A 22790-nucleotide genomic window follows, 5' to 3' on the forward strand; every position below is an offset into this window, starting at 1 on the left:
TCCCCCTTTGTGCCTCCTTCTGTCACCCTTTGCAACTCCTTTTGCTGCCTCTTCCCCCCTGTGTATCCCTCTGTCCCACTTTGTGCCTCCTTCAGTGCGCTTGTGCCTCCTGTCCCTTTTTTTTTTTTTAATACTCCTTCTAGCCCCTGTACCTCCTCCTGTTCCCCTGTGCTACCTCAGCCCTCTGTACATCCCTCTGTCCCACTGTGCCTCCGTCTGTCCGCCTTTGTGCCACTATCTGTCCCCATCCCCCTCCTGTGCTCACCCAGCCCAATGTGTAAAGGCAGAGAATAGCGCAGCAGAAGCTGTGCTCTCAACTCCCTGCTGGAGTCCAGCCTGTGCAACCATCCTATCTCCTGCTCCTTGTAGTGCTGGCTCCTCACTCTCCTCATGTCACGTGTAATCACACTACATGCAGTAGACCATGCTGGGCACTAGGCGCTGGGCAGACAGGTGGAAGCACAGCACTGGACTCCAGCAGAGAGGTGAGAGCACAGTTTCTGCTCTATCATGAATAAGGAGTTTCAAAGACTAAGGGGATGGGGGGCATGTTTTCATTTTTAATTAATTTGTAAAACTGAAATCAAAACAATATTAAGAAATTAAGCAGTAGGTGTGTAGTGCTACAGAATGCTCACAAACAGCAAAGGAAATACCCCCAAAATGCTTAAAAAGCAAATTCCTAACAGCAGATTTCTTACCGTACTTTGTGAGTTAAATTTTAGCATAGCCACTGCAAGTGTTAACTTGTAACACATCCAGGTCATTTTGGAATTCTTACTACAGGTGCATGTATGCTATGGCAGTTGTACAATTTCACTCAACTTTAACAATCCTTAAAATATGAACTGTAGTGAAAATAACATAATAAATAAAACTGCTTATGTTTTACAATATTAATTTATGGATTATTAAGTCAGTGTTTGTCCATTGTAAAATCCTTCTTCTCCCCAATATACATTCTGAAAGGTGGTGACATCTGTAGTTCTGCCAGGTGATCTGTACGGAATGTTCATTACTGAGAATCTATTGCACGGAGAAAGATACTGCTTGCTTGGCAGTTGGAAAAAGCTGTTATTTCCCACAATGCAACGAGGTTCACAGACAGCAAATTGTCAGGACCTTGGTCCTGATATTACGCTGTGGGAGGGCTTTCACCACAATATCACCCATACATTCCCTCCTGATGATCTATTGGAGAAAAGGTAAAGGTTTCTGCGGTAAAGGGGGTATCAGCTTCTGATTGTGAAGAAGTGCAATCCTGTGCCATACACAGATTGCCATACACTATGGTAAACAGACCTATCCATTTCCCCCATACATGGCACACATATTTTAAACCATGAAATCTATTGAAAATCTCTTCAGCTGCAGCATTGCACAGTGCAATACTATGGGCTTCGGTATACTTCCGCTCTCTTGCTGTATCTGATCGACTGAAATGTACCATCCAGTTCGATGGTAATTTTGATCGATTTTTGCCAGAAATCGATCAAAATTACATTTGATGTGGTTTGTTAGGTCATGTTGATTGAAACTGGCGGTAAAAATCGAAGCAATTATGGCCGGCTTAACACAGGAACTGCTTTGTAACGGGTAAGGTTTGAAAACCGTTGGCACTTAAAGAAGAGCTTTCAGCCATACTATCTCAGAAAAAAAAACACATATATAAGTAGATACCATGTTTCCCCTAAAGTAAGACATCCCCTGAAAATAAGCCCTAGCAGGAATTCCTAGCATGCTTGAAATATAAAGACATCCCCGAATGTAAGCCCTAGCAGCAGCCCACATGACACCAGCAATTCACGCTCAATACAAAGCCTGGATACAGGAGAGCAGCAGTATAATGTGAGTTCTACAGTCCTGTATAAGTGTCAGGCAATTTGTGTTTTTGTTGGAGTCAGACCTCCAGATCTGTGTGATAAGCATCAGCAGCACTTCACCTCTTCCCAGGACACACAGCTTATCCTATTTTAGCTCTGGGGAGCCTGACAGAGTTCTCTGCCTGCAAGAAATGATCAGCAGAATCAGTTTCTTGTAAGTGAGAGCCAACATCTGCAAACCACAAGCTCTGTGTATGCTGCTTGTGTTTCAGCATGGCATGCAGTATATACATTTTGTATAGGAAAGCTATCAGTGTTTCCCTCAAAAATAAGACTTCCTCTGAAAATAAGCCCAAGCACATCTTTTGGAGCAAAAATTAATATAAGACAGTGTCTTATTTTCGGGAAAACACTGTAGATACTTATAGTACTTACATAACATATGTAATGCACTCTCCACGTTTTGATTTTAGTTTTTTTAGATTTTAGATTTTTATTTTGAAGCCAATCCTGATGTCATTTCCTCCCTTACTCTCCTCTGCCTGCTTTGCCCGCCCGTGCATTGTCTCAGCATTAGAAATATTGGACAATCAGAGAAAAACAGAGGTGTGGGAGGGGAAAACAGTAGGGAAAGAGGCTTCAGCCAATCAGGCTGCATTGGTTAAGTCTGAGGAGAAGTAGAGAAGCAAAACAGGACATGCCCTGCAACTTCCTTCTTGTGTACCAAATTTTGTGTGTACCAAATAAGAGTCAGGTAAACTGGGGAATGATCATTTATCAAGAAGAAAAGTAATAGTGATTTTAGCTTTTGGATTGCCTGGTTAGCATCCTTATTACTTGTTTACCAGATAAAAATAAAGAATTGATTTTTGATTTTATGTCCAACAGTTACACTTTAATAAACCGGTTTTAACACTTCCAGTCCAGGTTTGCACAAGCTTCTCATGCTTAAAGAGAGCTCAAGTATTGAAGATTAAGATCAGCAAGTGATTTGCCAAGTACACGGATATATTTTGATTATTACGCCATGCAGCCGGTACAACCTTGATGAGTGTATTTCATTCACATTTATCTGCTCTGATGGTTTCAATTTGGCCTCAAAATAAAAGTGAACTAATGTGACCTGTTTACCTTACAAGCCAAAGGTCTCTGACGCACTAGATCTAAACTTAGTGCCGCAGGCCTCCATTCTGCCTGCAGATCATGTTACCTGAACTTATTAGGTTACTTACGAGCCTGACAACAGTAATGCACTTCCAGCGGCAAAAGCATAGTAATCACACAAACATTCAACAAAGAAATCAAAAACTATGCTGTGGTAATACGGTTCCACTAGGAGAACACATTCTCAAGTACACACAATTCGCAGGGCTGAGAAATCAGGCCAGCATGTTCTCATTGGTAAACATGTCAGGTCAGGTTGACACGAGAAGCTACCTGTAAATGCAGGCACAGCTATTTTTTGCCAATACTTTTTTTTTTTTGTCAGTTCCTGCACTGCAACACTTAAAAGCTGAAATGCCTTGAACAAAAATACAATCTCCATCTTCAGATCAGTACTCTGGCAGCCCCCCATATCCCACAATGCAGTGCATGCACCTTGTTGCTGGCCTGCAAATTGGTGCTCACACCGTAGAAGATTATTTGTATTACTTTTTATTTATAAATCGAGGAGTAGCTAAAAATTAAAAAAAAAAAATTAAAAAAAGTGCGACAAAAATAGTTTAGCGGACGCCTGGTATGTGAATTGCGGCTAATAGTGGGCACAAAGCTTCTGCTATCAGTAGCCGCAGTTTGCATAGTGGGCGACCATTTTTGTGGTGGTAGGTTGAAGGTTAGGTGCAATGTGGAGGGGAGAGTGTTGTTAGTTGTCGGGGTGCATATTAGTTGCCCACTAGGGGGGGGGGGGGGGGGATGTTATTAGTTGGTCGCTCTGTTACCCCCTCCCCCCTTCCTTCCCTGCATAGCAACACAGAGCATCATCAGCTTGTGCAACCCAGCCCAGTGATGCCACCCAAGGGGATCAGGTCCTGATCCTCGACAGCTGACATCAGTTGGTAGTGTGTACGCGGCATTAGTTGTATGTTGCATAAACAGACAGAATTCTTTTGCTTCCCCACACATGCTGCAATCTTATTGTACAACCGCTATACAATCTTACCATCTACAAATCATTGTGAAGGTCATCCAAACAAATGCACATTGACCAGATTAAGGTTGTAAGGTCTTCATACCACTCACCTCAATAACATTGACCAAATATTTTCCAATCAGATTTCAATGTGACTAGTTACCATTATTGGAAGCTGATGCCATTTTCCATAAGTGCACTGGCATGCCTCAGGCATTTTCTTTATAAGATGATGATGTAAAGTATTTTTACAAAAATATGATGATATACATGGAAAGGGTTACCTTCCAGCATCTTCTGCAGGCTGTTCCTCATCACATGGATGTTTTCAATACCGATAAACTGAAACTTGATATCCGAATAGTTGTCTTCATTTTCATAGCCCTTTCCTGCTGCTCTGTTGGCCATTGCATTCAGCTGTGGACAGAACATTACAAAGAGTTATACTAGAACAGAGAAGGGAGATCTAAAGTTATTATTATGTTTGCTGCATTTCAAATGGAGTAGTAATGTATGCTGTATTTCCACATTTCTTATATGGTATAAGGTTTGATACACTTCTTGTGTGAGGTAATGTTTGCTGCATTTCATATGTGGGGTAACACTTGCTGCATTTTATGCGTGGGTAACACTTGCTGCATTTCACATCCAAGGTAATGCTCCCTGCATTTTATATGCAAGTTAAAGCTGCATTTCATATGTGGGGTAATGTTTTCTGCATTTTACATGTGGGGTAATGACGGCTGCATTTATTATTTGATGGTCATAATAGCTGCATCTGATATATTGGGGTTATTGTTGCTACTTTCACCATTTTTGGGGCTTATGATTACTAAACAATAGGCTAATATATGAAACAAAAGAGACACAATGACAGGAACATTTATATATTTTGCTGGTCACTTTATTAGGTACATTTTGCTTGTACTCCTTTCACCAGACCTCAGACCTGCCTTTATTCTTCATGGCATTTCTCAGATATTTTAGTCCATATTGACATGATAGCATCATGCGGTTTCTACAGATTTATCAGCTACAAATCTGTGATGCCGTCTCCCGTTCCACCACATCGTGAAGGAACTCCTGCTTTATGTGGGTTTTTTTTTTTGGGGGGGGGGGGGCGCCTGCTTTATGTGTTTGGGGACACTAACTGTGTTTTGGGAGGAGACTCTGGCCCACTGGCTTTGAGTTACACTGTTACATTACAGTTGGCTCTGCCCACATCCTGTCATGTCACGGCCATTTTTAACCATGGCATGCTCGTGCACTGCACACTCACCTTTTCCTTGGTGCTACAGAGTCCCCCGGATCTTTCAGGATCCAAGCAACAGCCATGGCTACAAGTATCTGAAAGTGTTACATAGCCCTAATAATCCATGCAATAGTAGCATACTGCTACATCCATAAGATATCTACTTCTAAAAACATTTCAGAGCATCTGCACTGTATAGCAGTCAATAGAAGCAAAAAAGGCCCAGGAGCACCGATAAGGGCCAGAAATAAACAAAGTGTGTGCCTCGGTCTCACCCTTGTGCCACGGGGTCATAGTAGTAGATTCCACAAAGGACCGGCACCACAGCGAGGTATTATAGCTCTAATACTTTATTGATAGCTCATACCATGAAAGCCACGACAGACTGCTGTTTCGGCCATACCTGGCCTTTGTCAAGTTGCACAAAAGCATTACACCACAAATAGTGTTTTGCATTTTGGCCAAAAAGTTCCATTTTGGTCCAGCTGACCAGAGAACCTTCTTCCACATGGTTGCTGTGTCCCCCACATGGCTTGTGGCAAAATGCAAACGGCACTTCTTATGCTTTTCTGTTAACAATGGCTTTCCTCTTGCCACTCTTCCATAAAGGCCAACTTTGTACAGTGCACGACTAATAGATGTCCTATAGACAGATTCCCCCACCTAAGCTGTAGACTTCTGCAGCTCGTCCAGAGTCACCATGGGCCTCTTGACTGCATTTCTGATCAGCGCACTCCCTGTTCGGCTTGTGAGCTTAGGTGGACGGCCTTGTCGTGGTAGTAGGTTTACAGTTGTGCCATACTCCTTCCATTTTTGAATTATCGCTTGAACAGTGCTCCGTGGGATGTTCAAGGCTTTGGAAATCTTTTTTGTAGCCCAAGCCTGCTTTAAATTTCTCAATAACTTTATCCCTGACCTGTCTGGTGTGTTTTTTGGACTTCATGGTGTTGTTGCTCCCAATATTCTCTTAAGCTGGCCACTAATGGTCCAATTTCTAGCGCAAAATCGTTGAAGCGATCAGAAATTCTGATCGGATTGGTTGTAAATCTCCATTGGTGAACACAATCGATTATGAACAAGTAAAAAAAATGTCGCCCGAATGAATTTTCGTCGAACGAAAATTTGGATTTTCTTGGTGGTCGTGATAGATAGGAAGCAAAGATTGGTTAGTTGATGGTGTAGTGAACTATTTTTCGTCCGATCAGAATTTCTGATCGATCGAACGATTTTTCACTAGAAATTGGACAGTTAGTGGCCACCTTAGACAACCTCTGAGGCCGTCACAGAGCAGCTGTATTTGTTCTGACATTAGATTACACACAGGTGCACTCTATTTAGTCATTAGCACTCATCAGGCAATGTCTATGGGCAACTGACTGCACTCAGACCAAAGGGGGCTGAATAAGTACGCACACCCCACTTTGCAGTTATTTATTTGTAAAAAATGTTTGGAATCATGTATGATTTTCGTCCTACTTCTCACGTGTACATCACTTTGTATTGGTCTTTTACGTGAAATTCCAATAAAATTGATTCATGTTTGTGGCAGTAATGCGACAAAATGTGGAAAACTTCAAGGGGGCGAATACTTTTGCAAACCACTGTATATCTCTCTTACATGTAACATACTGTTTGTCTGACCAGGCACCAGGTGGCAGCACTTTCTATCTAACAAATGTAAATACCATAGGAAAATAAAGATCATATTCATACACGGTTTCCAGCTGCTTGCTTATTCTCTTTCATTATTCGATTAATTACTTCTTTTGCCCAACACCCCCCCCCCCCCTCTTCCCCAATCCCCGTTTCTATTTGGGTGCTTTCAACTTAGCCGGGCCCTTGTGGCTCTGCTAGTCAGCCTGGAGAGTCAGGCAGCACAGCAGACTTGCCTTAGATTCCCCAGTGCTGGATGTGCAGCCATGAGGTAACAGACCTACAGGCACCGCAGTCAGCAACTACAGCTGAATAAGCTATAAATAAGCATACTTGGCTAATGCAGGCTACACACACAATGATACAATCATCTTAAACTATAGAGATGGTCAATGTGATGCTAATAAATATGGCTTGCATGCAAATATAATACAAACTATATGCAGCTCAGAACTGGGACAGTTTCAATTTGCCCAACCCCAAGTTGTATATATTCAATCTGCATGGAATTATTAGAATCTAAATCGATCATCTCTATTAAAGAGGCACCATAGTGGCATACAGTGGAATGTACATTAATTATACTGGTTTCAGCATCAGAAACACTTCCTATATCTATATATTGCTGTATATTGGTATGTAGCCCCGCCCCGTGGTGTCAGAGCTTAGGTTCTTTATCGATGCAGAATTGTCCTTACTGAGCACTCTGGGAATCAGTTTTATTCAGGTATTTTTTCTACTGGCTTTGGAACACAGTAAACAAATGTTCCGCATAGATCACCTGACAGCACTGAAGAAGTTGCCACCTGTGATAAATTTGAGAATGTTAATCAGAGTTAGGGAAGGGTGAGGAAAGATTTTACAATAGGTAAGCACTAAATCATTCATAATGTAATATTGTAAAAAAAAAAAAAGCAATTGTATTCATTACATTATTTTTAGAACAGGTCCTCTTTAAACTATTCATTTTAAAATAGTTCCAAAGTATGTAAAGCTATCCTTTGAATGTTTTAAAAACAAAGCCAGAAGGCATCCCCAGCACCAGACAGCTTCTGATAAAACATCAGCTGACAGGAAGTAAAACCTTGAATGACGATGGCCCAGTGCACAATGGCACAGCTTTGAGCAGGAGTGAGTAGGAGGAACAATAAGGTTGGGATGCACCCAGCTAAAATGGTACGGCACTCCAGAACTATCGGCAACACATCGAGACCATCATATAAACTAGTTGGCTACACTTCTTTGTCACTTTGGTTTCATGTACACAGACAGCAGAGGTGACGTATGATAACCTAATGTTGACTATCCAACAGAGACTTCAAAGCAGTAATGTGCTCTACAAGATTTCTCCTATAAGAGAAGGAGAGACTGATCACCTCTAGAGATGGCTCGAACCTCCAATTTTCGGTTCGCGAACGCGAATTTCCGCATAAGTTAGGTTCGCACAAACCGCAATAGACTTCATTGGGGAGGCGAACTTTGAAAACTAGAATCATTTATGTTGGCCACAAAAGTGATGGAAAAGATGTTTCAAGGGGTCTAACACCTGGAGGGGGGCATGGATGAGTGGGATAGACGCCAAAAGTCCCGGGGAAAAATCTGGATTTGACGCAAAGCAGCGTTTTAAGGGCAGAAATCACATTGGATGCTAAATTGGAGGCCTTAAGTGCTTTAAAACATCTTGCATGTGTATACATCAATCAGGGAGTGTAATTAGAGTACTGCTTCACACTGACACACCAAACTCACTGTGTAACGCACCGCAAACAGCTGTTTGTGTTGTGACGGCCGTGCTGGACTGGTGCGCACCATGGCCAGAGTGCAGGAGATGGCGGTTTTCAAGCCCATATGGTCGGGCTGAAGTAGCTGAATGACCGAACAGTGACTGTCCAGCTGATCGAATTTGGTCTGTCCACAATGAAGCAATGACTTTATTATCTTGGGTGTGCCACCCCCCAAGACACTCATATAGCCGGCGGTCATTGCTTCATTGTGATACGCAAGCCCCTTCACCGCGGCAAGGTAGCGATCATGAAGGGGACTTGACACCTGCACATGCCTTTTGTGTTGTCGTTGCAGCTGCAGTGCAGCCAGAAAAATTAGGCAGGCATGTACACGCACCAGAAAAATTATTATAGCAGCCGCTGCTAGCAACAGCCTTCAAAATTCAGGAATCCGCCTGGAGTCCTGGACCCTGTTGGTGGTGGCGGAGAAGGCAGTCAAGCGGCCTGCGGGCAGAGGTGCTGTGTGGGGAGAGACTTAGTCTTGGGGCAGGCAGTCACATGGCGTGCAGGCAGAGATGCTGTGTGTGGGGACTGACTTAGTCTTTGGGCGGGCAGTAGCCCTCCGGGATCCATGCCTCATTCATTTTGATAAAGGTGGGGAACTGAACACTTTTGTGACTTAGGCGACTTCTCAGTGACAATGCCTCCAGCTGTGCTGAAGGTCCTTTCTGACAGGACAAGACAGAAGTTGGATGGCAAATTGTGACAGCTCTGGCCACACGTCAAGCCTGCACACCCAGTAGTCCATCGCTGCTCATACTGTCGATGGTACTTTCTCTAGCATTGTTAAAGAAAGCGTACAGTCGGGGAGTCAGGGTTCGATTCCGGATTCGGAGTTGGAGCCTGAGAAACGGCTACCACCACACATCCAAGGAAGGCAGCAGGCATGGCATACAAGTCCCGAGGTAGTGACAAAAAAATAACAATACAGGAGGAATTTCGAGGCCCTACTGTATAGGAGACGAATCAATTTTAAATCCTTTAACGAGAATCTGTTAAGGAGACCAAGTCTGCCATCCATTCAAGTGAAAGGTATGCACTGACTGCCAGGTATAATACAATGTGCAGTCACAGATGCAGTGAAAGGTATGCGGTGACTGGTATTACAATACAATGTGCAGCTGTCACTCAGGTGCAGTTAACAGGTATGCTCGGAGTGGTATATTACACAGCATGCGGTCACACAGGTACTGTGAACAATTATGCAATGACTGGTATTACAAATGTGCACCTGTCACACACAGGTACCGGACAGGCACAGTGACACTGCGTATGCTTACGTAGGTAGGTGGGTGCACTGAAGGGAACAACAGGTAGGTATATGCAGTGATGGGTATTAGAATGTGCACTTTTCACACACAGACAGGTACCGGACAGGCACAGTGACACTGCGTGCGCTCACGTAGGTAGGTGGGTGCACTGTGAACAACAGGTAGGTATATGCAGTGATGGGTATTACAAATCTGCACCTGGCACAGTAGTAATTACCACCAAGGGGCCAAAGGCCAGCAACGACTGACTGACAGGGCTGTATATAATGCAAGTGGGCCACACACACACAAAAAAAAAAAACCGAACAAGATTAGCTCTCAAAAGAGCTGTTGAGGGGTGCTTTTTTAGCAATAAGAATCAGCAAGGAGCAAGCTAACAAGCCTAACTAAGCTTTCCCTATATCTCTCTCTGCAGCAGCTCTCATTTCTCTAATTACTGCAGGCACACAAGTGAGTGAAAAGCCTGACACTGCCTGCCTTTTATAAAGGGGGGCTCCAGGAGGGAGTGTAGCCTCATTGGCTACAATGTGCCTGCTGACAGTGATGTAGAGGGTCAAAGTTGACCCTCATGATGCACTATGGGGGCGAAACAAACTTCTGGTAAAGTTTGCAGTTCTCCACGATCGCAAATCCCGGAAGTTCGCCGGTTCCCGTTCGGCGACGAACCGTTCGGGCCATCTCTAATCACCTCTAGCAGCTATAGTGTGTCTCCTGTAGCCAGAGCCAGGACCAGGTCCTCCAGGACCCAAGGCTGAGACACCAAAGTGCGCCCTTCCATCCCTCCCACCCCAGCCATCACACACTGATTGCTATTAGACTATGAGGCACCCCCCCCCCCTTCCTCCCCCAGCACCTTCATTTCTAGTTATCTGACTTGCAGTCACCGCTATGTATACCCTTTTCTTATTTCTCTCTGCTTCAAACACAATAGGGGAATGATAGCTGAGTAAGTTGTGCGCCCCCTCCTACACTGTGCCCTGAGGCTGGAGCCTCTCTTGCCTCTGCCTCGGCCCTGCCTGTAGCAGCTATAGTGTGTCTCATGTAAACAGCACATGTGTATGCAGATATTCACATATTTTACATGTTTAACCACTTCAGGACCACCGTGCTAAACCCCCCTAAATACCAGGCTATTCATTTCAAAATAGGCCACTGCAGCGTTAAGGCCAAGCTGCAGGGCCGCACAACACAGCAACCTAGTGATTCCCCTCAACAGAGCTCTCTGTTGGTGGGGTCTGATCCCTCCCCTCCCTCCCCCCCGGTTTATTTTTGTATCAATATTTATCTTACTTATTTTTTAATAAATATTACTATTTTCGTATTAATTTTTTCCCTCCCTCCCCGCAGTCAGCCAATCACGGCGATTGGCTGTCATAGGCTTCAGCCTATGAGAGCCAATCTCTTTCTTGTGCCCCAGGGGGACAGCCATGTCACACGGCTGTCCCCAGTACAGTGCTGCTGCAGATCGCAGCGCTGTACTTAGTCGCCGCTCGGAGACTGAAGGCGGAGCGCCTCCGCCCAAGCAGGAGATGCGCGCGTAGCCTGTGCGCGATCTCCTGCAGTAGCCGGCCCCAGTACTCTACATCAATTGCCGTTAGGTGGTCCTGGGGCTGCCGCTGCGATTGGCGTAACGCGGTCTTGAGGTAGTTAAAGTGTATCCGAGGTGACATGATGAGAAAGACATATGCATGTACAGTGCATAGCATAATCCTCACCAATAAGGAATTACAACCATAAAAAACTTTTGCCTGGTAGCGGACATCTTCTGAGTGCAGGGGATAGATTGAAAAGGTCAGTAGTTCATGGATTGGCATTTTGAACAGGCTGTGTGGAAAGCTCATATGAGACAATACAACATTGAACCTACTTTTTAGCTAGTAAAAAGAATGTAAAATCTTGGGATTCTAAAAAAAATAAATCATTTTCAGGAGTATGGTATAGTTTGATTTTTCAAAACAGAAGGTATTGCGATAATTCAGCTTCAAGTGAATGACTGTGGTCTCTCACAATGCATCACTACTAAATAAGCAAATTATCTCTATGTCCCTGAAGCCAGGCTCACATCCGGAACCACTGGTGAATAGTAAGCCTATAGCAGCTATAGTATAGCTTATGAAATGTACAGAGCCTCATCGACCCAACATGCAGACAGCCTGTTTCTGACTATTGGCCCTTCTCAGTGTATGGCAGGCATTGATATGGCTCTATGGGATAGGGCTTGCACCAGAACAACAAAATGCCCAAGCAGCTCGGGGTGACCCAAAACTACTAGGAAAGTATTGGGGACTAAAAGAGCCTGAAAAGCCCTCCTACTATAAAGCAATGCTCAGTGTAGTTTGCCTTCTTAAAACAGGAGTAGGATTATAGATATAATTGTTTCATGAGAAGACAGTGACTTTAAACTACTATTTGTTTAATCTGCCCTTTTCATTCACTGCTGACAGTTCCAGGAAATAAATGAAGCTGCTTATAAGAGCTTCCGGCCATTGCATGAAGTGCAATATTCCAGCAGACTTACTTTTGGTCGAGTATCCACTACATAGAGGAAATCACTGCCAGGGTTTGCCTTCTTTATCGCTTGCAGCATCTGTTCATCCTCAAGACAGCGAGCACTGAAGCCAGACAAGGGCTGACTGCTGCGGCAAATGGAGGCCTGCGGGGAAAGACAAGTCATAAGGACAACAGTAATGTCACCACAAGGAAGCCATCGCAGCTCCCTTAAATCTAATTCTGTTACTACATTTCTGCCATAGGTTATCTGACACAGTGGATCTGGCCATGGGAATTACTATATACAGAAAGCAGAGGAGGATCCATTATTTACAGACTGATAAGCATGAACCTAACAATCACTAATAGCCAGTTGGTTTAAGCAGAGCTCCAGGCAAATAGTAAACATACTTACATTTGTATTCAAAAGAAAAGTCCAAGTTTCAATGAATTAGGCAATAAAAAACTCCGGCAATTTATATTATTTTAATATTCACCCTTCAAAGAAATATAATGCTAGGAACACACATTACATTTTTTTCATCAGATTTCCCGTGTGATCGATCGTACGAATCGAATCGCAACCAAAATCGGAAGCATTTTTCAGCACACTTGAGCGATTTTATGGGCAGAATCGAGTGTGTTCTTGATCGATATAGTATCAGACATGTTGAAAATGACTACTATCTTATCGTGTGTTGGCGCAATCGATGAAGTGGCTTGATTATGTGTACTATATAGAGGCGTTCAGGGGGCTGTATCAGAGTGCAGTGTCATCAATAGTGGGCGTAATTAGTTGAGAACAGAGTAAAATCGGAACAAAAAACGTACATGTGTGTAGCAGGCAGACGATAAAATTACTGTCGATATTTGGTTGATATTCGATTCGTACTATCGATCGTGCGGGAAATCGGGTGAAAAAAACATAACGTCTGTTCCCAGCATTAGCTGTAAATGGCCATTGATCAGCCTCCCAGATTTTCCATTGATAGTAAAGGTGAATAGAGGAATATGCCATTACTCACACAAGTCTCATGTTTGATGCAATTGTTCTAGGAAAAATCCCTTTGCAAGTTACATGAGATTAGTTCAGAAAATGGGCAGCTGCCAGGGGAGTATGTGTACCCCTGCTAGTGAATAGCATTACCTCTCCAGCACAGAGCTTTCACCTGACCCCGCCTACCTCCTCCCTCTGCTGCTGACAGAAAATCTCTCTGTGGCCAGCACTGCAACTACAGTTCACATGAGTTCCATGCAGCTCAGTTTGTTATAAATGAATTACATAATTTCCTTTACAGTGTTTTAAAAAATCCACATGTACCTCATTCTGCTCTGCCAGCAATGCAAAACCATTTCTCACTGCTCTTTTACTTAACCAATTTATAAGACATTGGAAAAGGTGCGGAAACGTGAAAGGTTAGTTAATTTATCACACACTGAGGAGGGAGGAAGAGAACAGGAAGATAAGACCCTGTTAAAGTTACTTTTTTGCTTTTCGTTTTACTAACGTGGAGTAACATTTCTCATGCCCAAATGGAAGACACCAGAATTCTGATATATTGTAGTGCAAGTGATGATGATGGCGTTGAAGAATCTATCTAAACCAATTAAGCATTGCCAATTAAGCGTCAATTAAGCATCACCTACTTACATCACTATCTTGACAATAATAGGACAGAGCAGGAAACCGGCCTCGGCTCCGGAACTTGGAGCTCCCAACAATGATTGGCACGCTGGCAGGTTTTGGTACATACAGCTCAGTCGGGTACGTGTCACATACCTAAACAGAGACAAAGGCATGGAGAACTCAAATACACTAGTCCCAGCTTCACATCCGATTCTTATTGTGTTACATTTTGAGACTTCTACAAATCAAACTGCTCGGTAATGACAAAATTCATAAACTTTTTTGGTTCAAATTAAAGGAAAAAAAAAACTATTCCCAAAGTTTAAAAGCCAATCTTTCTTTACCAATCAAAAAAGTAGGTGAAGATGGTTAACATGGTTCAGACAGCACGCCCTTAAAAGTCCTAGCAAGCCTGTCCAAAACATGTCAGCCATTTTTCCTCTATGTTGTAGATACTTTGTTTACACTAAAGTGGATGGAGAGAACAGACACTGATAAAAGTGTTTTTATATTTGTAATTTCCATAATTGTGATTAAATATCGATTACATGACCATGGGATTGTATTATTTTACAGGTTAGTGATCCTCAGTATCTGTGATTTGTGTCACTGAAAGTGGCCCATGGATCATAGAACTTGAAGAATGACTTTCCTGGACTGTTGGCTGAGATTTTACAGATACAGGTTATAAGGATGCTTCTGGGTGATTTTTTTTTGCCTGCCTCAGGATACATAATGTGTAAACCTGGCTGCAATGTAATTAACATACACAGAAATAATTAGGTCTTAAAGCTCGTACACACGTTCGACAAAAGCGCATGACCAACATGATGACAAGACCGGCCGCACAGCTAAGCAATTGCACGACTTGTATTTTCCACGCACCAACAAACTGAATGGCCAACTCGTTTGCATATTGCGCACGCAAGCGGGACGGTTTGCACGATATGGCCACATTCAAAACAAGTACAAGTCGTTCAACCGCCTTGTACACATGTGGCCAACTGCACAATATCAGCCCAACAGTCATGTGAGTTTATCTGCCAGTTGGATCGGGTGAACTGCCTGTGATCAGTCGCTCATCTAATCGTTTGTCATGCATTTACATGCCCAACAGACCAAGTTTGGATGATAGTTGGGCAGAAAAGCTGCATGTGTGTACAAGCCTTTAACGTGACCATTAAGGCCCTTTTACACTTAATGCGTTGCTATGCGTTAGTATGCGTTTTTTCATAGCAGTGCATTGTGAAAAAGATTTCAGTTAAAACGCGTATAGTAGGAACTGAGCCATTGGAAAATATGGGCATTACTTTGAAAATCCGTTTTAATTCAGTTATAATTGAGAGCAACTGATTAAGTGTAAAATGGCCCTAAATGTTACAATATTTTCTGCAGATGCAATCTTTCGATCAGATTTTTACGATCAAATTGTACAGAAAAGCACACAGCATGTGGAGAAAATTGTCATAAACAGTTTCTTTGGTCGATTGGAATACAGAATTACCGGTATGTCAATTGGAATTAAACAATTTACGATTGTTTCTGAAGAGAGAGAAAATGCCCTAATCGATCCGTTTACGGCATCAATAATTACCTTGCCGATTACTTACAATTCCGCAAATCCAATTGAATGATCTAATCTGGGAAAATATTATACTGTTAATGGGCACTGCCTAGTCAGCAATCAGCACCCTTATATATGGAGTGCAGAGGGATGCTAGTACTGTCCCTATGACAGATGGTATTACCTCCACACATCGGACTGGTGGGACAGATCACTGAAATAAGCAAATTGCTTCACTTACTCGATAGTCCCGATTGACATCACTGAGCTGCCAGAGACTATTATTAACCCCCATTCTATTGTATTCTTCATTCATGTCAATCAGCTTCCAGCCTTCCTCTCGCTCGGCCTTGTCCAGTTTGGGGTTGAAGGAAAAGCAATACAGTTCCTCATATTTGACTGTAGATGAAAACACAACATAATAAGCTGGGGGACAAAAACAAAACTATGGTATTCTTTATAGTCAACACTATGAATGAAATCAAAAAAAGCCACAAGCCCTTTTTATTCCTAGTGAAATATTTCACCCCTTGTTTATCTGAATACTGTCCTTTTGTTGTTCTACCACTACTACCACCAAACAAATGTTTTGTTCTCCATTTCATTTCCTCACTTTTACAAAACTTCTTTAAACGGGTTAAAAAAACCTCCAGACAGCAGCGATTTTTAATGTGGGCAGAGAACACTGCCGGGAGCGCAACAGGGTGCGCATGGGCAGAAGACTAACTGGTGATTATGTTGATTTATAAAACTTGAAATAACCTCTATCTACCCCAACTCAAGGTTTAAGGTAAACTTATGATTTATCTAAAATTTTATCTCCTTTCAAAACTTTAAAGAGACTCTGTAACAAAATGTTCAGCCTTATTTCTTCTATCCTATAAGTTTCTATACCTGTTCTAATGTGGTCTGTCTTAAAGGGGAACTTCAGCCTAAACAAACATACTGTCATTAAGTTACATTAGTTATGTTAATTAGAATAGATAGGTAATATAATTTTTTACCCACCCTGTTTTAAAAGAACAGGCAAATGCTTGTGATTCATGGGGGCTGCCATCTTTGTCATGGGGGCAGCCATCTTTTTGGTTGAAAGGAGGTGACAAGGAGCAGGAGACACAGTTCCAACTGTCCTGTGTCCTGATAACCCCTCCCAGCTGTGCTTGCTATGCTTCAAATGTCAAATTCCAAATGTAAAAAATAAAAAATTTGCTCCAAAACAGCAGAACGAGAGCAACAACATCAGAAATCCTATCATGCTTTGCACAGCATCAGGGGGAAAAAAGCCCGGGCAGTTTTCTTCTGTGCAGCTAAAAATGAGGCGTGGGTAAGAGAAACAAAGTTCTGATGCTGTGAAACTGTTAAAGAAGCCTTTTCAGTGCTGCTGAGTCGATTTTTAGTCCGGAGGTTCACTTTAAAGGGATACTGTAGGGGGGTCAGGGGAAAATGAGTTGAACTTACCCGGGGCTTCTAACGGTCCCCCGCAGACATCCTGTGTTGGCGCAGCCACTCACCGATGCTCCGGCCCCGCCTCCGGTTCACTTCTGGAATTTCAGACTTTAAAGTCTGAAAACCACTGCGCCTGCGTTGCCGTGTCCTCGATTCCGCTGATGTCATCAAGAGCGCACTGCGCAGGCCCAGTATGGTCTGTGTCTGCGCAGTACACTCCTGGTGACATCAGCGGGAGCGAGGACACGGGCGTGCAGGAGCAGTGGTTTTCTGACTTTAAAGTCAGAAATTCCAGAAGTGAACTGGAGGCGGGGCCGGAGCATCTGTGAGTGGCTGCGCCAACACAGGATGTCTGCGAGGGACCATTAGAAGCCCCGAGTAAGTTCAGCTCATTTTCCCCCGACCCCCCTACAGTATCCCTTTAAGGCTGCCATACACTGGTCAATTGCCACTGGATTGAACAGCAGATAGATCCCTCTGTGATCGAATCTGATCAAAGAGGGATCTATTGGCTGCCTACACTGCAAACAAATTATGAATCGATTTCACTATGAAACATACTTACAATCTGTGGAGCTGCCGCTGACCCCCCCCCCCCCCCCGGCATACATTACCTGATCCGGCCGGCGCGAGTCCCCCGGTCTCCGCTGCCTCTTCTCCGCGCTGGGCTCCAGCTTCACTTTACTTCCTGCCGGGGGAAGTTTAAACAGTAGAGGTCGCTCTGCTGTTTAATTAAACTTCCCCCGACAGAAAGTAAGTGAAGCCAGCCGGAGCCCCTGGAGCCCAGTGCGGAGAAGAGACAGTGGAGACACGTGCCGGCGGAACAGGTAATGTATTACCGCTAGCGTCGGTTGTCGGACATTCGAACGCCACTATCGGCGCATTCCCGACCCGCCGGCGATCGCGTGAAACCTTCTGCGCGGACAGATCGACGGGAACGATCAATTTCGGACAAACGATCGTTTGGTCAGCGTTTGCGCAACGATTTCACAGCAGATTAGATCTCAGTGATCGAATCTGCTGTATTCTGTCGGAAATAGTATAAGTGTATGGGCCCCTTTACTGCAGCCTTTCCTAGTTGCACAGTGGCTGTATTATCTCCTATCTAATCTAATCTTCTTTCCATTGCCGGATTTGTCGGCTCAGGCAGGAATGTGCTGCTCTGCTGTGATAGGTAGAAGTTATACACACCCTCTCCACACCCCCTGCAAGCTCTGTATGAGTCACAGACTGAGCTTCTCTGAGCCTGTCACATGCTGGTTAGCAGCCATGTTTTTTGTTTGTAAACACTGCCCAAAACTGGCAATTACAAGCCAGGATTGCAGCAGGGAGTGGTGGAAACAGCACAGAGGGGCCCAGGAGAATATAATGACTAGAATGGTATGCTTTTTATTGTGAGAATTTTAGAGTACAGATTCTCTTTAAAGAGAACCCGAAATGGATCTTCGGGGGGCAGATGGAACACAGAGCCATGTTCTCTGCCTAATGACATGGCTTTGTGTGCCCCAACCGCCGCTCTCTGACCCCCCCCCCTTCCCCGAGTTTAGTCACTAACTAAGCCCGCCAGGGGTGTTACTACAGGGTTTCCTGAGCTGCCATTGGGCAGCTCTCTCCCCCTGGCCATGCCTCCTGCCGCTCACCCGCCTCCCTGCATGGTATGAGAGACAACACTGTCTCTCAGTGTAGCATCGTGACCCAGTAAGAGTGGGACGTTGCAGCCCACGGGAGTGGCAGTTTCTGTATGTAATCAGAATTGCATGCAATTACATATCACCAAACAATGTTGTTGGGCAGCTGTACACATGCTAAATTCTCGGCTAAGCCAAGGGTTATCTAACTTATGTCCCATTTTTTGTTCAAGCTGCACGGAAGTTGCACATACAGTACCTGGTCGGGACAGTCTGGCCAGAGACATGTAGATGTCATGACAGTCTCTCTCCTGGGGGATGATGATCTGGAGAACTTGAAAGTTTTTGCAGCGCAGAAGCAAAGGACAGCCTGTTGCAGTTGTGGCTTGCTTCTCAATAGAAGAGATCTGGCTGTGAAGAATCTTTAAATAGATCAGACAGAAATCAGTTCATATCAACACTACCATGGCTGCTCAACATACTTTACAGCCTACTAATGGTACTATTTCCATTATTCACAAATGCCCCTGCTTTGGGGGCGACTAAAGGATCCACCAAATGAGATTTAACCTTTTCCAATCCAATTGTCAGTATAGGTTCAATGTCACACATAGCTCTAGGAACTAGGGTGCGCTGTTGCCAAATAAAGCCCGGCACAGGGTCAGGCCCACTAGATTAAGTCTGACACTTTGATCACTGCTAGCCCCATCCTCCGCCACTGCACCATGTAATTTAGATATTGAGGATACAGTTGGGCTTATCACTAGGGGTCAAGGCTGTGGAGTCGGAGACAAGGGTTCTGAGTCATTTATGGGTACCTGGAGTCAGAGCTGCTGGTTTCATAAACTGAAGAGTCGGATTATTTTTGTACTGATTCCATAGCCATGTAATTTAGATATTAAGAGGATACAGTTGGGCTCATAACTAGGGGTCAGGGCTGTGGAGTCAGAGTCAATGAGTCGGAGTCATTTTTGGGTACCTGGAGTCAGAGTCGTAGTTTCACAAACTGAAAAGTTGGAGTTGGAGATATTAAGATATATTAGATATTAAGAGGGTGCATTTGGGCTCATCACTAGGAGTCAGGGCTGTGGAGTCGGAGTAATGTTTGAATACCAGGAGTCAGAGATGGTGGTTTCATAAACTGAGGAGTCGGATGATTTTTGTACTGATTTCATAGCCCTAATAGGGCTGTAGAGTCAGAGCAATTTTTGGGTATGTGGAGTCGGAGGTTTCATAAACTGATGATTTTTGTACCGACTACACAGCCCTGCTAGGGGTGCCATTGCCAAATCTAGCTGCCCTCTGTGCATCAAAGTGTCAGACAAAGTCTGACTCTTTGTTCCCCTCCGGCACCACGCTGCGCTATTACAGAACTACAGTGGCACACATGCAATATGGCAGAGCTACAGTGTGCAAGCTGGCGCCGGCCCCGCCTTCTCTTCCTGATCCCTCCTTGCTTTAGTGTGAAGAGGTAGAGACCCTCTACATCCCCACTGCAGCACTCCCTGGATCACCCATGTACTCCCCGCAACACTGTTTTTTTATGGGGTGGGGGGGTTTATTCAAATATGGATTAGAAAGGGTTACTAGACATAGTTGGCAGATTTGATCATCTAAAAGTGATGATGATATTGAGCAATTATTTGATCAAAACTCTCTAAGCAAGGCATGCACTTGTATCACAAGGACAAAGGTTTGATCTCCTCCCCGGTTCATAGTTCCCTAGTACTGATTAGCAAGCTTTTTCTTATTTATGAATTCCCATGCCACAATTGAACAAATAACATAAAATGTCACTTTCTGCAGCAAAGATGAAAGAGAACTAAGCATACCCAGGTCTCCTTGCGGGTTTCTGACAGGTTCTCAACAAAGATGACATGCGTTGCCGTGAGATACAAGGTGCCCAACGCTGGTCTCCGAGACGATATTCGGTCAAGCAGACGAATGTTTTCAACCTTAACAAATAACATTTCATAAAGGACATAATATGGTGATCTGTATAAAATGGATATGTGACATCATCAAATCATTACAATACACAGGAGCCTATTTAGCAGAAAAATGAACATTGCTGTGCACATGCCAGTAACACATAGCAACCAAATATAATGGCTGTGTATTTGAGCAGTGAAGAATGTTTACACTGTTAGTGTAGTGTAACCAAAATGGGTTTTTAAGGAATACTGAAGCAAAATAAAAAATAAAATAAAAATCAGATAACTATGGAGAGGAAAGGCTCAAGATCCCCTCATTCCAGTGCTGTCCCCCTCATTCCAGGTATACGACCAACTGGTCTAATACGCCTTTAGAAACCCTCGGAAGTACTCGTGTCTTTAAATGATTCCTAGGACAGGCGGCCCTGATCGGGCGCTCGCGCAGTACACAGGCGGCCCTGATCGGGCGCTCGCGCAGTACACAGGCGGCCCTGATCGGGCGCTCGCGCAGTACACAGGCGGCCCTGATCGGGCGCTCGCGCAGTACACAGGCGGCCCTGATCGGGCGCTCGCGCAGTACACAGGCGGCCCTGATCGGGCGCTCGCGCAGTACACAGGCGGCCCTGATCGCGCGCTCGCGCAGTACACAGGCGGCCCTGATCGCGCGCTCGCGCAGTACACAGGCGGCCCTGATCGCGCGCTCGCGCAGTACACAGGCGGCCCTGATCGCGCGCTCGCGCAGTACACAGGCGGCCCTGATCGGGCGCTCGCGCAGTACACAGGCGGCCCTGATCGGGCGCTCGCGCAGTACACAGGCGGCCCTGATCGGGCGCTCGCGCAGTACACAGGCGGCCCTGATCGGGCGCTCGCGCAGTACACAGGCGGCCCTGATCGGGCGCTCGCGCAGTACACAGGCGGCCCTGATCGGGCGCTCGCGCAGTACACAGGCGGCCCTGATCGGGCGCTCGCGCAGTACACAGGCGGCCCTGATCGGGCGCTCGCGCAGTACACAGGCGGCCCTGATCGGGCGCTCGCGCAGTACACAGGCGGCCCTGATCGGGCGCTCGCGCAGTACACAGGCGGCCCTGATCGGGCGCTCGCGCAGTACACAGGCGGCCCTGATCGGGCGCTCGCGCAGTACACAGATGTCCATCTGCGCTTTTGGGAACACGAGTGCTTTCCAAGCCTACTGCGGGCTCCTGGAGGTGCCAAATTCGAACAAGGTACAGCACTGGAACCAGGACACCAAGTATAATCAAATAGGTGCCACCACTCATCTGGTATATTGTGAAAAATATCTTTATTGGTACAAAAGTGCACAGCAGTGTGGAGCGCTCTGGCGTCCTGGCAAACCAAGAGGTACCTTGCAAAGCATGCACGCTGGGGGACCACCTAGGACTCCGGAAAACAATCCCTGGACCTGGAATACTAGGATGGGACAAGGGAGTTCGGTGTGACATACCAGCGGAAAGATACTTCACTAAAGAGGGCGGTAAGAATCTGAATAGGTAAGTCCTGCTGTGTCAGGTGAAGATTGCCATTGGTTTCGGCTGCCTGAAGCTTTGTTTAATGCGCACTGTACCCTTGATTAGGATATAGCCTAATAGGACATACCAAGAACACTGCGGTTTATTCATTCTACCCACTTACACCCACAAGAGTTGCAAAGAGACTCCTGGTACCGGTACCTGGTATGAGTGGTGAGGAGGGAATGTGAGGCGCGGTGTGATTGGTAGTGTGGGAGCGCTCCATTTTTAAGTGGTTTTAGCATTATTTACTCCACCACTTTTGTACCAATAAAGATATTTTTTCACAATATACCAGATGAGTAGTGGCACCAGAACAATTTATTTTGCCAAGTGTAAATGGGGAGTTGTATCCCGAATTGGTTTTGGCTCAAAGTTTCTGGAAGGAGGGGAGGATAATCTCTTAAAGCCAAGAACCGAAGCTGCTAGACTAAGGCGCCACCAGTAGCACTTGGCAGTCATCTGTCATCCCTAAGGAGACATATGGGGGGGGGGGGGGGAGAGAGGGAGGCAAAGGTTCAGCAGTGATAAGTATCTGATAAGGTAATTAATTAACTAATATGCAAACTGACATAGGTAAGTATCTGACTTTTTTTTTTTTTTTTTTTTTTATTATTCGCTACAGATTTGTTTTAAATGAGCTCAGCAAAGCTTCTGTTTG

The 22790-nt window shown here is 44.7% G+C and overlaps 1 protein-coding gene across 2 annotated transcripts in view; it reads right to left on the reverse strand.

Annotated features, from left to right (window-relative positions):
- MTMR7 (myotubularin related protein 7) overlaps positions 1-22790 on the reverse strand; it is a 65480-nt gene that overhangs the window by 37032 nt on the left and 5658 nt on the right. For both annotated transcript variants that reach the window (XM_068278631.1, XM_068278632.1), the window contains exons 2-7: positions 20502-20624; positions 18929-19091; positions 15837-15994; positions 14056-14184; positions 12433-12567; positions 4239-4371 (exon numbers count right to left, since the gene is read on the reverse strand). In XM_068278631.1, the coding sequence (XP_068134732.1) occupies positions 4239-4371; positions 12433-12567; positions 14056-14184; positions 15837-15994; positions 18929-19091; positions 20502-20624 (841 nt within the window). The remainder of the gene's footprint in view (positions 1-4238; positions 4372-12432; positions 12568-14055; positions 14185-15836; positions 15995-18928; positions 19092-20501; positions 20625-22790) is intronic.

The sequence above is a fragment of the Hyperolius riggenbachi genome, chromosome 1 (genome assembly GCF_040937935.1).
Source record: "Hyperolius riggenbachi isolate aHypRig1 chromosome 1, aHypRig1.pri, whole genome shotgun sequence".
In the NCBI taxonomy this organism is placed as follows: Eukaryota; Metazoa; Chordata; class Amphibia; order Anura; family Hyperoliidae; genus Hyperolius; species Hyperolius riggenbachi.